Source organism: Staurois parvus, unplaced genomic scaffold, assembly GCF_062004578.1.
Source record: "Staurois parvus isolate SC_StPar_1 unplaced genomic scaffold, SC_StPar_1.0 ptg002079l, whole genome shotgun sequence".
Taxonomy (NCBI): domain Eukaryota; kingdom Metazoa; phylum Chordata; class Amphibia; order Anura; family Ranidae; genus Staurois; species Staurois parvus.
In genome coordinates, this window is record NW_028319875.1 from 215738 (window position 1) to 237217 (window position 21480).

Consider the following 21480-nt stretch of genomic DNA (forward strand, 5'->3'; position numbering starts at 1 on the left):
CAGATCCAGAGACTTCACCCTCCTATGTAGGGACAGATCCAGAGACTTCACCCTCCTATGTAGGGACAGAACCAGAGACTTCACCCTCCTATGTAGGGACAGAACCAGAGACTTCACCCTCTTATGTAGGGACAGAACCAGAGACTTCACCCTCCTATGTAGGGACAGAACCAGAGACTTCACCCTCCTATGTAGGGACAGAACCAGAGACTTCACCCTCCTATGTAGGGACAGAACCAGAGACTTCACCCTCCTATGTAGGGACAGAACCAGAGACTTCACCCTCCTATGTAGGGACAGAACAAGAGACTTCTCCCTCTTATGTAGGGACAGAACCAGAGACTTCACCCTCCTATGTAGGGACAGAACCAGAGACTTCACCCTCCTATGTAGGGACAGAACCAGAGACTTCACCCTCCTATGTAGGGACAGAACCAGAGACTTCACCCTCCTATGTAGGGACAGAACCAGAGACTTCTCCCTCTTATGTAGGGACAGAACCAGAGACTTCACCCTCTTATGTAGGGACAGAACCAGAGACTTGACCCTCCTATGTAGGGACAGAACCAGAGACTTGACCCTCCTATGTAGGGACAGAACCAGAGGCTTCTCCCTCTTATGTAGGGACAGAACCAGAGACTTCACCCTCTTATGTAGGGACAGAACCAGAGACTTGACCCTCCTATGTAGGGACAGAACCAGAGACTTGACCCTCCTATGTAGGGACAGAACCAGAGACTTCTCCCTCTTATGTAGGGACAGAACCAGAGACTTCACCCTCCTATGTAGGGACAGAACCAGAGACTTCACCCTCTTATGTAGGGACAGAACCAGAGACTTCACCCTCTTATGTAGGGACAGAACCAGAGACTTCACCCTCTTCTGTAGGGACAGAACCAGAGACTTCACCCTCCTATGTAGGGACAGAACCAGAGACTTCACCCTCCTATGTAGGGACAGAACCAGAGACTTCACCCTCCTATGTAGGGACAGAACCAGAGACTTCACCCTCCTATGTAGGGACAGAACCAGAGACTTCACCCTCTTATGTAGGGACAGAACAAGAGACTTCTCCCTCTTATGTAGGGACAGAACCAGAGACTTCACCCTCTTATGTAGGGACAGAACCAGAGACTTCACCCTCTTATGTAGGGACAGAACCAGAGACTTGACCCTCCTATGTAGGGACAGAACCAGAGACTTGACCCTCCTATGTAGGGACAGAACCAGAGACTTCTCCCTCTTATGTAGGGACAGAACCAGAGACTTCACCCTCTTATGTAGGGACAGAACCAGAGACTTCTCCCTCTTATGTAGGGACAGAACCAGAGACTTCACCCTCTTATGTAGGGACAGAACCAGAGACTTCACCCTCTTATGTAGGGACAGAACCAGAGACTTCACCCTCCTATGTAGGGACAGAACCAGAGACTTCACCCTCCTATGTAGGGACAGAACCAGAGACTTCACCCTCCTATGTAGGGACAGAACAAGAGACTTCTCCCTCTTATGTAGGGACAGAACCAGAGACTTCACCCTCCTATGTAGGGACAGAACCAGAGACTTCACCCTCCTATGTAGGGACAGAACCAGAGACTTCACCCTCCTATGTAGGGACAGAACCAGAGACTTCACCCTCCTATGTAGGGACAGAACAAGAGACTTCTCCCTCTTATGTAGGGACAGAACCAGAGACTTCACCCTCTTATGTAGGGACAGAACCAGAGACTTGACCCTCCTATGTAGGGACAGAACCAGAGACTTGACCCTCCTATGTAGGGACAGAACCAGAGACTTCTCCCTCTTATGTAGGGACAGAACCAGAGACTTCACCCTCTTATGTAGGGACAGAACCAGAGACTTGACCCTCCTATGTAGGGACAGAACCAGAGACTTGACCCTCCTATGTAGGGACAGAACCAGAGACTTGACCCTCCTATGTAGGGACAGAACCAGAGACTTCTCCCTCTTATGTAGGGACAGAACCAGAGACTTCACCCTCCTATGTAGGGACAGAACCAGAGACTTCACCCTCTTATGTAGGGACAGAACCAGAGACTTCACCCTCTTATGTAGGGACAGAACCAGAGACTTCACCCTCTTATGTAGGGACAGAACCAGAGACTTCACCCTCCTATGTAGGGACAGAACCAGAGACTTCTCCCTCCTATGTAGGGACAGAACCAGAGACTTCACCCTCTTATGTAGGGACAGAACCAGAGACTTGACCCTCCTATGTAGGGACAGAACCAGAGACTTCACCCTCTTATGTAGGGACAGAACCAGAGACTTCACCCTCTTATGTAGGGACAGAACCAGAGACTTCACCCTCCTATGTAGGGACAGAACCAGAGACTTCTCCCTCCTATGTAGGGACAGAACCAGAGACTTCACCCTCTTATGTAGGGACAGAACCAGAGACTTGACCCTCCTATGTAGGGACAGAACCAGAGACTTGACCCTCCTATGTAGGGACAGAACCAGAGACTTGACCCTCCTATGTAGGGACAGAACCAGAGACTTCTCCCTCTTATGTAGGGACAGAACCAGAGACTTCACCCTCCTATGTAGGGACAGAACCAGAGACTTCACCCTCTTATGTAGGGACAGAACCAGAGACTTCACCCTCTTATGTAGGGACAGAACCAGAGACTTCACCCTCTTATGTAGGGACAGAACCAGAGACTTCACCCTCCTATGTAGGGACAGAACCAGAGACTTCACCCTCCTATGTAGGGACAGAACCAGAGACTTCACCCTCCTATGTAGGGACAGAACCAGAGACTTCACCCTCCTATGTAGGGACAGAACCAGAGACTTCACCCTCTTATGTAGGGACAGAACAAGAGACTTCTCCCTCTTATGTAGGGACAGAACCAGAGACTTCACCCTCTTATGTAGGGACAGAACCAGAGACTTGACCCTCCTATGTAGGGACAGAACCAGAGACTTGACCCTCCTATGTAGGGACAGAACCAGAGACTTCTCCCTCTTATGTAGGGACAGAACCAGAGACTTCACCCTCTTATGTAGGGACAGAACCAGAGACTTGACCCTCCTATGTAGGGACAGAACCAGAGACTTGACCCTCCTATGTAGGGACAGAACCAGAGACTTCACCCTCCTATGTAGGGACAGAACCAGAGACTTCTCCCTCTTATGTAGGGACAGAACCAGAGACTTCACCCTCCTATGTAGGGACAGAACAAGAGACTTCACCCTCTTATGTAGGGACAGAACCAGAGACTTCACCCTCTTATGTAGGGACAGATCCAGAGACTTCTCCCTCTTATGTAGGGACAGAACCAGAGACTTCACCCTCTTATGTAGGGACAGAACCAGAGACTTCACCCTCTTATGTAGGGACAGAACCAGAGACTTCTCCCTCTTATGTAGGGACAGAACCAGAGACTTCACCCTCTTATGTAGGGACAGAACCAGAGACTTCACCCTCTTATGTAGGGACAGAACCAGAGACTTCCCCCCTCTTATGTAGGGACAGAACCAGAGACTTCTCCCTCTTATGTAGGGACAGAACAAGAGACTTCACCCTCTTATGTAGGGACAGAACCAGAGACTTCACCCTCTTATGTAGGGACAGAACCAGAGACTTCACCCTCTTATGTAGGGACAGAACCAGAGACTTCTCCCTCTTATGTAGGGACAGAACCAGAGACTTCACCCTCTTATGTAGGGACAGAACCAGAGACTTCACCCTCTTATGTAGGGACAGAACCAGAGACTTCCCCCCTCTTATGTAGGGACAGAACCAGAGACTTCTCCCTCTTATGTAGGGACAGAACAAGAGACTTCACCCTCTTATGTAGGGACAGAACCAGAGACTTCACCCTCTTATGTAGGGACAGAACCAGAGACTTCTCCCTCTTATGTAGGGACAGAACCAGAGACTTCACCCTCCTATGTAGGGACAGAACAAGAGACTTCACCCTCTTATGTAGGGACAGAACCAGAGACTTCACCCTCTTATGTAGGGACAGATCCAGAGACTTCTCCCTCTTATGTAGGGACAGAACCAGAGACTTCTCCCTCTTATGTAGGGACAGAACCAGAGACTTCACCCTCTTATGTAGGGACAGAACCAGAGACTTCCCCCCTCTTATGTAGGGACAGAACCAGAGACTTCTCCCTCTTATGTAGGGACAGAACCAGAGACTTCACCCTCTTATGTAGGGACAGAACCAGAGACTTCACCCTCTTATGTAGGGACAGAACCAGAGACTTCTCCCTCTTATGTAGGGACAGAACCAGAGACTTCACCCTCTTATGTAGGGACAGAACCAGAGACTTCACCCTCTTATGTAGGGACAGAACCAGAGACTTCACCCTCTTATGTAGGGACAGAACCAGAGACTTCACCCTCTTATGTAGGGACAGAACCAGAGACTTCACCCTCTTATGTAGGGACAGAACCAGAGACTTCACCCTCTTATGTAGGGACAGAACCAGAGACTTCACCCTCTTATGTAGGGACAGAACCAGAGACTTCACCCTCCTATGTAGGGACAGAACCAGAGACTTCTCCCTCCTATGTAGGGACAGAACCAGAGACTTCACCCTCTTATGTAGGGACAGATCCAGAGACTTCACCCTCTTATGTAGGGACAGAACCAGAGACTTCACCCTCTTATGTAGGGACAGAACCAGAGACTTCACCCTCTTATGTAGGGACAGAACCAGAGACTTCACCCTCTTATGTAGGGACAGAACCAGAGACTTCTCCCTCTTATGTAGGGACAGAACCAGAGACTTCTCCCTCCTATGTAGGGACAGAACCAGAGACTTCACCCTCCTATGTAGGGACAGAACCAGAGACTTCTCCCTCTTATGTAGGGACAGAACCAGAGACTTCACCCTCTTATGTAGGGACAGAACCAGAGACTTCACCCTCTTATGTAGGGACAGAACCAGAGACTTCTCCCTCTTATGTAGGGACAGAACCAGAGACTTCTCCCTCCTATGTAGGGACAGAACCAGAGACTTCACCCTCCTATGTAGGGACAGAACCAGAGACTTCTCCCTCTTATGTAGGGACAGAACCAGAGACTTCACCCTCCTATGTAGTGACAGAACCAGAGACTTCACCCTCTTATGTAGGGACAGAACCAGAGACTTCTCCCTCTTATGTAGGGACAGAACCAGAGACTTCACCCTCTTATGTAGGGACAGAACCAGAGACTTCACCCTCTTATGTAGGGACAGAACCAGAGACTTCACCCTCCTATGTAGTGACAGAACCAGAGACTTCACCCTCTTATGTAGGGACAGAACCAGAGACTTCTCCCTCTTATGTAGGGACAGAACCAGAGACTTCTCCCTCTTATGTAGGGACAGAACCAGAGACTTCTCCCTCTTATGTAGGGACAGAACCAGAGACTTCTCCCTCTTATGTAGGGACAGAACCAGAGACTTCACCCTCCTATGTAGGGACAGAACCAGAGACTTCTCCCTCTTATGTAGGGACAGAACCAGAGACTTCTCCCTCTTATGTAGGGACAGAACCAGAGACTTCACCCTCCTATGTAGGGACAGAACCAGAGACTTCTCCCTCTTATGTAGGGACAGAACCAGAGACTTCACCCTCTTATGTAGGGACAGAACCAGAGACTTCTCCCTCCTATGTAGGGACAGAACCAGAGACTTCACCCTCTTATGTAGGGACAGAACCAGAGACTTCACCCTCCTATGTAGGGACAGAACCAGAGACTTCACCCTCTTATGTAGGGACAGAACCAGAGACTTCACCCTCTTATGTAGGGACAGAACCAGAGACTTCACCCTCCTATGTAGGGACAGAACCAGAGACTTCACCCTCTTATGTAGGGACAGAACCAGAGACTTCACCCTCTTATGTAGGGACAGAACCAGAGACTTCACCCTCCTATGTAGGGACAGAACCAGAGACTTCACCCTCTTATGTAGGGACAGAACCAGAGACTTCACCCTCTTATGTAGGGACAGAACCAGAGACTTCACCCTCCTATGTAGGGACAGAACCAGAGACTTCACCCTCCTATGTAGGGACAGAACCAGAGACTTCACCCTCCTATGTAGGGACAGAACCAGAGACTTCACCCTCCTATGTAGGGACAGAACCAGAGACTTCACCCTCTTATGTAGGGACAGAACCAGAGACTTCACCCTCTTATGTAGGGACAGAACCAGAGACTTCACCCTCCTATGTAGTGACAGAACCAGAGACTTCACCCTCTTATGTAGGGACAGAACCAGAGACTTCTCCCTCTTATGTAGGGACAGAACCAGAGACTTCTCCCTCTTATGTAGGGACAGAACCAGAGACTTCACCCTCCTATGTAGGGACAGAACCAGAGACTTCTCCCTCTTATGTAGGGACAGAACCAGAGACTTCTCCCTCTTATGTAGGGACAGAACCAGAGACTTCTCCCTCCTATGTAGGGACAGAACCAGAGACTTCACCCTCTTATGTAGGGACAGAACCAGAGACTTCACCCTCTTATGTAGGGACAGAACCAGAGACTTCTTCCTCTTATGTAGGGACAGAACCAGAGACTTCACCCTCTTATGTAGGGACAGAACCAGAGACTTCACCCTCTTATGTAGGGACAGAACCAGAGACTTCACCCTCTTATGTAGGGACAGAACCAGAGACTTCACCCTCCTATGTAGTGACAGAACCAGAGACTTCACCCTCTTATGTAGGGACAGAACCAGAGACTTCCCCCCTCTTATGTAGGGACAGAACCAGAGACTTGACCTTCCTATGTAGGGACAGAACCAGAGACTTCTCCCTCCTATGTAGGGACAGAACCAGAGACTTCACCCTCCTATGTAGGGACAGATCCAGAGACTTCACCCTCTTATGTAGGGACAGAACCAGAGACTTCTCCCTCTTATGTAGGGACAGAACCAGAGACTTCTCCCTCTTATGTAGGGACAGAACCAGAGTCTTCACCCTCCTATGTAGGGACAGAACCAGAGACTTCTCCCTCTTATGTAGGGACAGAACCAGAGACTTCTCCCTCTTATGTAGGGACAGAACCAGAGACTTCTCCCTCCTATGTAGGGACAGAACCAGAGACTTCACCCTCTTATGTAGGGACAGAACCAGAGACTTCACCCTCTTATGTAGGGACAGAACCAGAGACTTCTTCCTCTTATGTAGGGACAGAACCAGAGACTTCACCCTCTTATGTAGGGACAGAACCAGAGACTTCACCCTCTTATGTAGGGACAGAACCAGAGACTTCACCCTCTTATGTAGGGACAGAACCAGAGACTTCACCCTCCTATGTAGTGACAGAACCAGAGACTTCACCCTCTTATGTAGGGACAGAACCAGAGACTTCCCCCCTCTTATGTAGGGACAGAACCAGAGACTTGACCTTCCTATGTAGGGACAGAACCAGAGACTTCTCCCTCCTATGTAGGGACAGAACCAGAGACTTCACCCTCCTATGTAGGGACAGATCCAGAGACTTCACCCTCTTATGTAGGGACAGAACCAGAGACTTCTCCCTCTTATGTAGGGACAGAACCAGAGACTTCACCCTCCTATGTAGGGACAGAACCAGAGACTTCACCCTCTTATGTAGGGACAGAACCAGAGACTTCTCCCTCTTATGTAGGGACAGAACCAGAGACTTCCCCCCTCTTATGTAGGGACAGAACCAGAGACTTCTCCCTCCTATGTAGGGACAGAACCAGAGACTTCCCCCCTCTTATGTAGGGACAGATCCAGAGACTTCACCCTCCTATGTAGGGACAGAACCAGAGACTTCACCCTCTTATGTAGGGACAGAACCAGAGACTTCCCCCCTCTTATGTAGGGACAGAACCAGAGACTTCTCCCTCCTATGTAGGGACAGAACCAGAGACTTCACCCTCTTATGTAGGGACAGAACCAGAGACTTCCCCCCTCTTATGTAGGGACAGAACCAGAGACTTCACCCTCTTATGTAGGGACAGAACCAGAGACTTCTCCCTCTTATGTAGGGACAGAACCAGAGACTTGACCCTCTTATGTAGGGACAGAACCAGAGACTTCTCCCTTTTATGTAGGGACAGAACCAGAGACTTCACCCTCTTATGTAGGGACAGAACCAGAGACTTCACCCTCTTATGTAGGGACAGAACCAGAGACTTCACCCTCCTATGTAGGGACAGAACCAGAGACTTCACCCTCTTATGTAGGGACAGAACCAGAGACTTCACCCCCCTATGTAGGGACAGAACCAGAGACTTCACCCTCCTATGTAGGGACAGAACCAGAGACTTCACCCTCTTATGTAGGGACAGAACCAGAGACTTGACCCTCCTATGTAGGGACAGAACCAGAGACTTCACCCTCTTATGTAGGGACAGAACCAGAGACTTCACCCTCTTATGTAGGGACAGAACCAGAGACTTCACCCTCTTATGTAGGGACAGAACCAGAGACTTCACCCTCTTATGTAGGGACAGAACCAGAGACTTCCCCCCTCTTATGTAGGGACAGATCCAGAGACTTCACCCTCTTATGTAGGGACAGAACCAGAGACTTCACCCTCTTATGTAGGGACAGAACCAGAGACTTCACCCTCTTATGTAGGGACAGAACCAGAGACTTCACCCTCTTATGTAGGGACAGAACCAGAGACTTCACCCTCTTATGTAGGGACAGAACCAGAGACATCTCCCTCCTATGTAGGGACAGAACCAGAGACTTCACCCTCCTATGCAGGGACAGAACCAGAGACTTCTTCCTCTTATGTAGGGACAGAACCAGAGACTTCACCCTCTTATGTAGGGACAGAACCAGAGACTTCACCCTCTTATGTAGGGACAGAACCAGAGACTTCACCCTCTTATGTAGGGACAGAACCAGAGACTTCACCCTCCTATGTAGGGACAGAACCAGAGACTTCACCCTCTTATGTAGGGACAGAACCAGAGACTTGACCCTCCTATGTAGGGACAGAACAAGAGACTTCACCCTCTTATGTAGGGACAGATCCAGAGACTTCACCCTCCTATGTAGGGACAGAACCAGAGACTTCACCCTCCTATGTAGGGACAGAACCAGAGACTTCACCCTCTTATGTAGGGACAGAACCAGAGACTTCACCCTCTTATGTAGGGACAGAACCAGAGACTTCTCCCTCCTATGTAGGGACAGAACCAGAGACTTCTTCCTCTTATGTAGGGACAGAACCAGAGACTTCACCCTCCTATGTAGGGACAGAACCAGAGACTTCACCCTCCTATGTAGGGACAGAACCAGAGACTTCACCCTCCTATGTAGGGACAGAACCAGAGACTTCACCCTCTTATGTAGGGACAGAACCAGAGACTTCACCCTCTTATGTAGGGACAGAACCAGAGATTTCTCCCTCTTATGTAGGGACAGAACCAGAGACTTCCCCCTCTTATGTAGGGACAGAACCAGAGACTTCACCCTCTTATGTAGGGACAGAACCAGAGACTTCACCCTCCTATGTAGGGACAGAACCAGAGACTTCTCCCTCTTATGTAGGGACAGAACCAGAGACTTCACCCTCTTATGTAGGGACAGATCCAGAGACTTCACCCTCCTATGTAGGGACAGAACCAGAGACTTCTCCCTCCTATGTAGGGACAGAACCAGAGACTTCTCCCTCTTATGTAGGGGCAGATCCAGAGACTTCACCCTCCTATGTAGGGACAGAACCAGAGACTTCTCCCTCTTATGTAGGGACAGAACCAGAGACTTCACCCTCCTATGTAGGGACAGAACCAGAGACTTCACCCTCTTATGTAGGGACAGAACCAGAGACTTGACCCTCCTATGTAGGGACAGAACCAGAGACTTCACCCTCTTATGTAGGGACAGAACCAGAGACTTGACCCTCCTATGTAGGGACAGAACCAGAGACTTCTCCCTCTTATGTAGGGACAGAACCAGAGACTTCCCCCTCTTATGTAGGGACAGAACCAGAGACTTCACCCTCTTATGTAGGGACAGAACCAGAGACTTCTCCCTCTTATGTAGGGACAGAACCAGAGACTTCTCCCTCTTATGTAGGGGCAGATCCAGAGACTTCACCCTCTTATGTAGGGACAGATCCAGAGACTTCACCCTCTTATGTAGGGACAGATCCAGAGACTTCACCCTCTTATGTAGGGACAGAACCAGAGACTTCACCCTCTTATGTAGGGACAGAACCAGAGACTTCTCCCTCCTATGTAGGGACAGAACCAGAGACTTCACCCTCTTATGTAGGGACAGAACCAGAGACTTCACCCTCTTATGTAGGGACAGAACCAGAGACTTCACCCTCCTATGTAGGGACAGAACCAGAGACTTCACCCTCCTATGTAGGGACAGAACCAGAGACTTCACCCTCCTATGTAGGGACAGAACCAGAGACTTCACCCTCCTATGTAGGGACAGAACCAGAGACTTCACCCTCCTATGTAGGAACATCCTATGTAGGGACAGAACAAGAGACTTCACCCTCTTATGTAGGAACATCCTATGTAGGGACAGAACCAGAGACTTCACCCTCTTATGTAGGGACAGATCCAGAGACTTCACCCTCCTATGTAGGGACAAAACCAGAGACTTGACCCTCTTATGTAGGGACAGAACCAGAGACTTCTCCCTCTTATGTAGGGACAGAACCAGAGACTTCACCCTCTTATGTAGGGACAGAACCAGAGACTTCACCCTCTTATGTAGGGACAGAACCAGAGACTTCTCCCTCCTATGTAGGGACAGAACCAGAGACTTCACCCTCCTATGTAGGGACAGAACCAGAGACTTCACCCTCTTATGTAAGGACAGAACCAGAGACTTCACCCTCCTATGTAGGGACAGAACCAGAGACTTCACCCTCTTATGTAGGGACAGAACCAGAGACTTGACCCTCCTATGTAGGGACAGAACCAGAGACTTCACCCTCTTATGTAGGGACAGAACCAGAGACTTGACCCTCCTATGTAGGGACAGAACCAGAGACTTCTCCCTCTTATGTAGGGACAGAACCAGAGACTTCCCCCTCTTATGTAGGGACAGAACCAGAGACTTCACCCTCCTATGTAGGGACAGAACCAGAGACTTCACCCTCTTATGTAGGGACAGAACCAGAGACTTCACCCTCTTATGTAGGGACAGAACCAGAGACTTCTCCCTCCTATGTAGGGACAGAACCAGAGACTTCTTCCTCTTATGTAGGGACAGAACCAGAGACTTCACCCTCCTATGTAGGGACAGAACCAGAGACTTCACCCTCTTATGTAGGGACAGAACCAGAGACTTCACCCTCTTATGTAGGGACAGAACCAGAGACTTCTCCCTCCTATGTAGGGACAGAACCAGAGACTTCACCCTCTTATGTAGGGACAGAACCAGAGACTTCACCCTCTTATGTAGGGACAGAACCAGAGACTTCACCCTCTTATGTAGGGACAGAACCAGAGACTTCACCCTCTTATGTAGGGACAGAACCAGAGACTTCACCCTCCTATGTAGGGACAGAACCAGAGACTTCACCCTCCTATGTAGGGACAGAACCAGAGACTTCTCCCTCTTATGTAGGGACAGAACCAGAGACTTCTTCCTCTTATGTAGGGACAGAACCAGAGACTTCACCCTCCTATGTAGGGACAGAACCAGAGACTTCACCCTCCTATGTAGGGACAGAACCAGAGACTTGACCCTCCTATGTAGGGACAGAACCAGAGACTTCACCCTCTTATGTAGGGACAGAACCAGAGACTTGACCCTCCTATGTAGGGACAGAACCAGAGACTTCTCCCTCTTATGTAGGGACAGAACCAGAGACTTCCCCCTCTTATGTAGGGACAGAACCAGAGACTTCACCCTCTTATGTAGGGACAGAACCAGAGACTTCACCCTCCTATGTAGGGACAGAACCAGAGACTTCTCCCTCTTATGTAGGGACAGAACCAGAGACTTCACCCTGTTATGTAGGGACAGATCCAGAGACTTCACCCTCCTATGTAGGGACAGAACCAGAGACTTTTCCCTCCTATGTAGGGACAGAACCAGAGACTTCTCCCTCTTATGTAGGGGCAGATCCAGAGACTTCACCCTCTTATGTAGGGACAGAACCAGAGACTTCACCCTCTTATGTAGGGACAGATCCAGAGACTTCACCCTCCTATGTAGGGACAGATCCAGAGACTTCACCCTCCTATGTAGGGACAGAACCAGAGACTTCTCCCTCTTATGTAGGGACAGAACCAGAGACTTCACCCTCCTATGTAGGGACAGAACCAGAGACTTCACCCTCTTATGTAGGGACAGAACCAGAGACTTGACCCTCCTATGTAGGGACAGAACCAGAGACTTCTCCCTCCTATGTAGGGACAGAACCAGAGACTTCTCCCTCTTATGTAGGGACAGAACCAGAGACTTCTCCCTCTTATGTAGGGACAGAACCAGAGACTTCTCCCTCTTATGTAGGGACAGAACCAGAGACTTCTCCCTCTTATGTAGGGACAGAACCAGAGACTTCACCCTCTTATGTAGGGACAGAACAAGAGACTTCCCCCCTCTTATGTAGGGACAGAACCAGAGACTTCCCCCTCTTATGTAGGGACAGAACCAGAGACTTCACCCTCTTATGTAGGGACAGAACCAGAGACTTCACCCTCTTATGTAGGGACAGAACCAGAGACTTGACCCTCCTATGTAGGGACAGAACCAGAGACTTCACCCTCTTATGTAGGGACAGAACCAGAGACTTCACCCTCCTATGTAGGGACAGAACCAGAGACTTCTCCCTCTTATGTAGGGACAGAACCAGAGACTTCTCCCTCTTATGTAGGGGCAGATCCAGAGACTTCACCCTCTTATGTAGGGACAGATCCAGAGACTTCACCCTCTTATGTAGGGACAGATCCAGAGACTTCACCCTCTTATGTAGGGACAGAACCAGAGACTTCACCCTCTTATGTAGGGACAGAACCAGAGACTTCTCCCTCCTATGTAGGGACAGAACCAGAGACTTCACCCTCTTATGTAGGGACAGAACCAGAGACTTCACCCTCTTATGTAGGGACAGAACCAGAGACTTCACCCTCCTATGTAGGGACAGAACCAGAGACTTCACCCTCCTATGTAGGGACAGAACCAGAGACTTCACCCTCCTATGTAGGGACAGAACCAGAGACTTCACCCTCCTATGTAGGGACAGAACCAGAGACTTCACCCTCTTATGTAGGGACAGAACCAGAGACTTCACCCTCCTATGTAGGGACAGAACCAGAGACTTCACCCTCTTATGTAGGGACAGAACCAGAGACATCTCCCTCCTATGTAGGGACAGAACCAGAGACTTCACCCTCTTATGTAGGGGCAGAACCAGAGACTTCTCCCTCTTATGTAGGGACAGAACCAGAGACTTCACCCTCTTATGTAGGGACAGAACCAGAGACTTCACCCTCTTATGTAGGGACAGAACCAGAGACTTCACCCTCCTATGTAGGGACAGAACCAGAGACTTCACCCTCCTATGTAGGGACAGATCCAGAGACTTCACCCTCTTATGTAGGGACAGAACCAGAGACTTCACCCTCTTATGTAGGGACAGATCCAGAGACTTCACCCTCCTATGTAGGGACAGATCCAGAGACTTCACCCTCCTATGTAGGGACAGAACCAGAGACTTCACCCTCCTATGTAGGGACAGAACCAGAGACTTCACCCTCTTATGTAGGGACAGAACCAGAGACTTCACCCTCCTATGTAGGGACAGAACCAGAGACTTCACCCTCCTATGTAGGGACAGAACCAGAGACTTCACCCTCCTATGTAGGGACAGAACCAGAGACTTCTCCCTCCTATGTAGGGACAGAACCAGAGACTTCACCCTCCTATGTAGGGACAGAACCAGAGACTTCACCCTCCTATGTAGGGACAGAACCAGAGACTTCACCCTCCTATGTAGGGACAGAACAAGAGACTTCTCCCTCTTATGTAGGGACAGAACCAGAGACTTCACCCTCCTATGTAGGGACAGAACCAGAGACTTCACCCTCCTATGTAGGGACAGAACCAGAGACTTCACCCTCCTATGTAGGGACAGAACCAGAGACTTCACCCTCCTATGTAGGGACAGAACCAGAGACTTCTCCCTCTTATGTAGGGACAGAACCAGAGACTTCACCCTCTTATGTAGGGACAGAACCAGAGACTTGACCCTCCTATGTAGGGACAGAACCAGAGACTTGACCCTCCTATGTAGGGACAGAACCAGAGGCTTCTCCCTCTTATGTAGGGACAGAACCAGAGACTTCACCCTCTTATGTAGGGACAGAACCAGAGACTTGACCCTCCTATGTAGGGACAGAACCAGAGACTTGACCCTCCTATGTAGGGACAGAACCAGAGACTTCTCCCTCTTATGTAGGGACAGAACCAGAGACTTCACCCTCCTATGTAGGGACAGAACCAGAGACTTCACCCTCTTATGTAGGGACAGAACCAGAGACTTCACCCTCTTATGTAGGGACAGAACCAGAGACTTCACCCTCTTATGTAGGGACAGAACCAGAGACTTCACCCTCTTATGTAGGGACAGAACCAGAGACTTCTCCCTCCTATGTAGGGACAGAACCAGAGACTTCACCCTCTTATGTAGGGACAGAACCAGAGACTTCACCCTCTTATGTAGGGACAGAACCAGAGACTTCACCCTCTTATGTAGGGACAGAACCAGAGACTTCCCCCCTCTTATGTAGGGACAGAACCAGAGACTTCACCCTCTTATGTAGGGACAGAACCAGAGACTTCACCCTCCTATGTAGGGACAGAACCAGAGACTTCACCCTCCTATGTAGGGACAGAACCAGAGACTTCACCCTCCTATGTAGGGACAGAACCAGAGACTTCACCCTCCTATGTAGGGACAGAACCAGAGACTTCACCCTCTTATGTAGGGACAGAACAAGAGACTTCTCCCTCTTATGTAGGGACAGAACCAGAGACTTCACCCTCTTATGTAGGGACAGAACCAGAGACTTCACCCTCTTATGTAGGGACAGAACCAGAGACTTGACCCTCCTATGTAGGGACAGAACCAGAGACTTGACCCTCCTATGTAGGGACAGAACCAGAGACTTCTCCCTCTTATGTAGGGACAGAACCAGAGACTTCACCCTCTTATGTAGGGACAGAACCAGAGACTTCTCCCTCTTATGTAGGGACAGAACCAGAGACTTCACCCTCTTATGTAGGGACAGAACCAGAGACTTCACCCTCTTATGTAGGGACAGAACCAGAGACTTCACCCTCCTATGTAGGGACAGAACCAGAGACTTCACCCTCCTATGTAGGGACAGAACCAGAGACTTCACCCTCCTATGTAGGGACAGAACAAGAGACTTCTCCCTCTTATGTAGGGACAGAACCAGAGACTTCACCCTCCTATGTAGGGACAGAACCAGAGACTTCACCCTCCTATGTAGGGACAGAACCAGAGACTTCACCCTCCTATGTAGGGACAGAACCAGAGACTTCACCCTCCTATGTAGGGACAGAACAAGAGACTTCTCCCTCTTATGTAGGGACAGAACCAGAGACTTCACCCTCTTATGTAGGGACAGAACCAGAGACTTGACCCTCCTATGTAGGGACAGAACCAGAGACTTGACCCTCCTATGTAGGGACAGAACCAGAGACTTCTCCCTCTTATGTAGGGACAGAACCAGAGACTTCACCCTCTTATGTAGGGACAGAACCAGAGACTTGACCCTCCTATGTAGGGACAGAACCAGAGACTTGACCCTCCTATGTAGGGACAGAACCAGAGACTTGACCCTCCTATGTAGGGACAGAACCAGAGACTTCTCCCTCTTATGTAGGGACAGAACCAGAGACTTCACCCTCCTATGTAGGGACAGAACCAGAGACTTCACCCTCTTATGTAGGGACAGAACCAGAGACTTCACCCTCTTATGTAGGGACAGAACCAGAGACTTCACCCTCTTATGTAGGGACAGAACCAGAGACTTCACCCTCCTATGTAGGGACAGAACCAGAGACTTCACCCTCCTATGTAGGGACAGAACCAGAGACTTCACCCTCCTATGTAGGGACAGAACCAGAGACTTCACCCTCCTATGTAGGGACAGAACCAGAGACTTCACCCTCTTATGTAGGGACAGAACAAGAGACTTCTCCCTCTTATGTAGGGACAGAACCAGAGACTTCACCCTCTTATGTAGGGACAGAACCAGAGACTTGACCCTCCTATGTAGGGACAGAACCAGAGACTTGACCCTCCTATGTAGGGACAGAACCAGAGACTTCTCCCTCTTATGTAGGGACAGAACCAGAGACTTCACCCTCTTATGTAGGGACAGAACCAGAGACTTGACCCTCCTATGTAGGGACAGAACCAGAGACTTGACCCTCCTATGTAGGGACAGAACCAGAGACTTCACCCTCCTATGTAGGGACAGAACCAGAGACTTCTCCCTCTTATGTAGGGACAGAACCAGAGACTTCACCCTCCTATGTAGGGACAGAACAAGAGACTTCACCCTCTTATGTAGGGACAGAACCAGAGACTTCACCCTCTTATGTAGGGACAGATCCAGAGACTTCTCCCTCTTATGTAGGGACAGAACCAGAGACTTCACCCTCTTATGTAGGGACAGAACCAGAGACTTCACCCTCTTATGTAGGGACAGAACCAGAGACTTCTCCCTCTTATGTAGGGACAGAACCAGAGACTTCACCCTCTTATGTAGGGACAGAACCAGAGACTTCACCCTCTTATGTAGGGACAGAACCAGAGACTTCCCCCCTCTTATGTAGGGACAGAACCAGAGACTTCTCCCTCTTATGTAGGGACAGAACAAGAGACTTCACCCTCTTATGTAGGGACAGAACCAGAGACTTCACCCTCTTATGTAGGGACAGAACCAGAGACTTCACCCTCTTATGTAGGGACAGAACCAGAGACTTCTCCCTCTTATGTAGGGACAGAACCAGAGACTTCACCCTCTTATGTAGGGACAGAACCAGAGACTTCACCCTCTTATGTAGGGACAGAACCAGAGACTTCCCCCCTCTTATGTAGGGACAGAACCAGAGACTTCTCCCTCTTATGTAGGGACAGAACCAGAGACTTCACCCTCCTATGTAGGGACAGATCCAGAGACTTCACCCTCTTATGTAGGGACAGATCCAGAGACTTCTCCCTCTTATGTAGGGACAGAACCAGAGACTTCACCCTCTTATGTAGGGACAGATCCAGAGACTTCTCCCTCTTATGTAGGGACAGAACCAGAGACTTCTCCCTCTTATGTAGGGACAGAACCAGAGACTTCACCCTCCTATGTAGGGACAGAACCAGAGACTTCACCCTCCTATGTAGGGACAGAACCAGAGACTTCACCCTCCTATGTAGGGACAGAACCAGAGACTTCACCCTCTTATGTAGGGACAGAACCAGAGACTTCTCCCTCTTATGTAGGGACAGAACCAGAGACTTCACCCTCCTATGTAGGGACAGAACCAGAGACTTCACCCTCCTATGTAGGGACAGAACCAGAGACTTCACCCTCCTATGTAGGGACAGAACCAGAGACTTCTCCCTCTTATGTAGGGACAGAACCAGAGACTTCACCCTCCTATGTAGGGACAGAACCAGAGACTTCACCCTCCTATGTAGGGACAGAACCAGAGACTTCACCCTCCTATGTAGGGACAGAACCAGAGACTTCACCCTCCTATGTAGGGACAGAACCAGAGACTTCACCCTCTTATGTAGGGACAGAACCAGAGACTTCTCCCTCTTATGTAGGGACAGAACCAGAGACTTCACCCTCCTATGTAGGGACAGAACAAGAGACTTCACCCTCTTATGTAGGGACAGAACCAGAGACTTCACCCTCTTATGTAGGGACAGATCCAGAGACTTCTCCCTCTTATGTAGGGACAGAACCAGAGACTTCTCCCTCTTATGTAGGGACAGAACCAGAGACTTCACCCTCTTATGTAGGGACAGAACCAGAGACTTCCCCCCTCTTATGTAGGGACAGAACCAGAGACTTCTCCCTCTTATGTAGGGACAGAACCAGAGACTTCACCCTCTTATGTAGGGACAGAACCAGAGACTTCACCCTCTTATGTAGGGACAGAACCAGAGACTTCTCCCTCTTATGTAGGGACAGAACCAGAGACTTCACCCTCTTATGTAGGGACAGAACCAGAGACTTCACCCTCTTATGTAGGGACAGAACCAGAGACTTCACCCTCTTATGTAGGGACAGAACCAGAGACTTCACCCTCTTATGTAGGGACAGAACCAGAGACTTCACCCTCTTATGTAGGGACAGAACCAGAGACTTCACCCTCTTATGTAGGGACAGAACCAGAGACTTCACCCTCTTATGTAGGGACAGAACCAGAGACTTCACCCTCCTATGTAGGGACAGAACCAGAGACTTCTCCCTCCTATGTAGGGACAGAACCAGAGACTTCACCCTCTTATGTAGGGACAGATCCAGAGACTTCACCCTCTTATGTAGGGACAGAACCAGAGACTTCACCCTCTTATGTAGGGACAGAACCAGAGACTTCACCCTCTTATGTAGGGACAGAACCAGAGACTTCACCCTCTTATGTAGGGACAGAACCAGAGACTTCTCCCTCTTATGTAGGGACAGAACCAGAGACTTCACCCTCCTATGTAGGGACAGAACCAGAGACTTCTTCCTCTTATGTAGGGACAGAACCAGAGACTTCACCCTCTTATGTAGGGACAGAACCAGAGACTTGACCCTCCTATGTAGGGACAGAACCAGAGACTTCTCCCTCCTATGTAGGGACAGAACCAGAGACTTCACCCTCCTATGTAGGGACAGAACCAGAGACTTCTCCCTCTTATGTAGGGACAGAACCAGAGACTTCACCCTCTTATGTAGGGACAGAACCAGAGACTTCTCCCTCTTATGTAGGGACAGAACCAGAGACTTCTTCCTCTTATGTAGGGACAGAACCAGAGACTTCACCCTCTTATGTAGGGACAGAACCAGAGACTTCACCCTCTTATGTAGGGACAGAACCAGAGACTTCTCCCTCTTATGTAGGGACAGAACCAGAGACTTGACCCTCCTATGTAGGGACAGAACCAGAGACTTCACCCTCTTATGTAGGGACAGAACCAGAGACTTCACCCTCTTATGTAGGGACAGAACCAGAGACTTCTCCCTCTTATGTAGGGACAGAACCAGAGACTTCTTCCTCTTATGTAGGGACAGAACCAGAGACTTCACCCTCTTATGTAGGGACAGAACCAGAGACTTCACCCTCTTATGTAGGGACAGAACCAGAGACTTCTCCCTCTTATGTAGGGACAGAACCAGAGACTTGACCCTCCTATGTAGGGACAGAACCAGAGACTTCACCCTCTTATGTAGGGACAGAACCAGAGACTTGACCCTCCTATGTAGGGACAGAACCAGAGACTTCACCCTCCTATGTAGGGACAGAACCAGAGACTTCACCCTCTTATGTAGGGACAGAACCAGAGACTTCACCCTCTTATGTAGGGACAGAACCAGAGACTTCACCCTCCTATGTAGGGACAGAACCAGAGACTTCACCCTCTTATGTAGGGACAGAACCAGAGACTTCTCCCTCTTATGTAGGGACAGAACCAGAGACTTCTTCCTCTTATGTAGGGACAGAACCAGAGACTTCACCCTCCTATGTAGGGACAGAACCAGAGACTTCACCCTCTTATGTAGGGACAGAACCAGAGACTTCTCCCTCTTATGTAGGGACAGAACCAGAGACTTGACCCTCCTATGTAGGGACAGAACCAGAGACTTCACCCTCTTATGTAGGGACAGAACCAGAGACTTGACCCTCCTATGTAGGGACAGAACCAGAGACTTCACCCTCCTATGTAGGGACAGAACCAGAGACTTCACCCTCTTATGTAGGGACAGAACCAGAGACTTCACCCTCTTATGTAGGGACAGAACCAGAGACTTCTCCCTCTTATGTAGGGACAGAACCAGAGACTTCACCCTCTTATGTAGGGACAGAACCAGAGACTTCTTCCTCTTATGTAGGGACAGAACCAGAGACTTCACCCTCCTATGTAGGGACAGAACCAGAGACTTCACCCTCTTATGTAGGGACAGAACCAGAGACTTCTCCCTCTTATGTAGGGACAGAACCAGAGACTTGACCCTCCTATGTAGGGGCAGAACCAGAGACTTCTCCCTCTTATGTAGGGACAGAACCAGAGACTTCACCCTCTTATGTAGGGACAGAACCAGAGACTTCACCCTCTTATGTAGGGACAGAACCAGAGACTTCACCCTCCTATGTAGGGACAGAACCAGAGACTTCACCCTCCTATGTAGGGACAGATCCAGAGACTTCACCCTCTTATGTAGGGACAGAACCAGAGACTTCACCCTCTTATGTAGGGACAGATCCAGAGACTTCACCCTCCTATGTAGGGACAGATCCAGAGACTTCACCCTCCTATGTAGGGACAGAACCAGAGACTTCACCCTCCTATGTAGGGACAGAACCAGAGACTTCACCCTCCTATGTAGGGACAGATCCAGAGACTTCACCCTCCTATGTAGGGACAGAACCAGAGACTTCACCCTCCTATGTAGGGACAGATCCAGAGACTTCACCCTCCTATGTAGGAACATCCTATGTAGGGACATCATTATATAATGTACTCAGCACTGTGTATAACAGGATCATTATATAATGTACTCTCATTGAGCTCCAGTAACAACTGAATTTCATCTGATCCTCAGGCTTCATTTTTCACCACTGGAACTGTTCCAAATTCTGCCCTCGTTCAGCTCTTGTGGCCGATGGAATGTGCGCAGTGTCACCCTCCGGAAACCCATCCAGAGGTAAGTACATAACCAGTTCTATGTGAATTTGGGGCTTTAGGGTGGAGTGAATTTGAAACTCCCCATTTCCTCCAAAGTTCTACACCTGAAATCCATTTGACCCTCATGCCGTGTTCATGTATGTAGATGTATGTTCATGCCGTGTTCATGTATGTAGATGTATGTTCATGCCGTGTTCATGTATGTAGATCTAATAAAGTTTGTACAAATCTCTCTCCCGGACTCCGGGGCTCCTCCTCAGAATTCATCATATTGTCAGCCGAGGGATATCAACCCCAAGTTACCAAGTTGCTTCTCAATGGATTTGTACCCCACGGCTGGCTGATAAACATGTAGAAGTCTCGCTGTCACCCTAATATATAAAAACATTGAATTATTCCACATTCCTTACACAGAATTATAACTATGTACTTCACCCCCTAATATGAACTTCACCCCCAAATATGTACTTCACCCCCAAATATGTACTTCACCCCCAAATATGTACTTCACCCCCTAATATGAACTTCACCCCCAAATATGTACTTCACCCCCAAATATGTACTTCACCCCCTAATATGTACTTCACCCCCTAATATGTACTTCACCCCCTAA

General features: G+C 49.3%; 1 protein-coding gene across 1 annotated transcript in view; it reads left to right on the forward strand.

The window, feature by feature from the left end:
* The window catches only part of LOC149432858 (WD repeat-containing protein 97-like), a 79187-nt gene extending 58289 nt beyond the window's left edge, over positions 1–20898 (forward strand). The window contains exon 7 of the mRNA XM_089664866.1: positions 20785–20898. Coding sequence (XP_089520992.1) covers positions 20785–20898 — 114 coding nt within the window. The remainder of the gene's footprint in view (positions 1–20784) is intronic.
* The last annotated feature ends 582 nt before the right edge of the window (positions 20899–21480 follow it).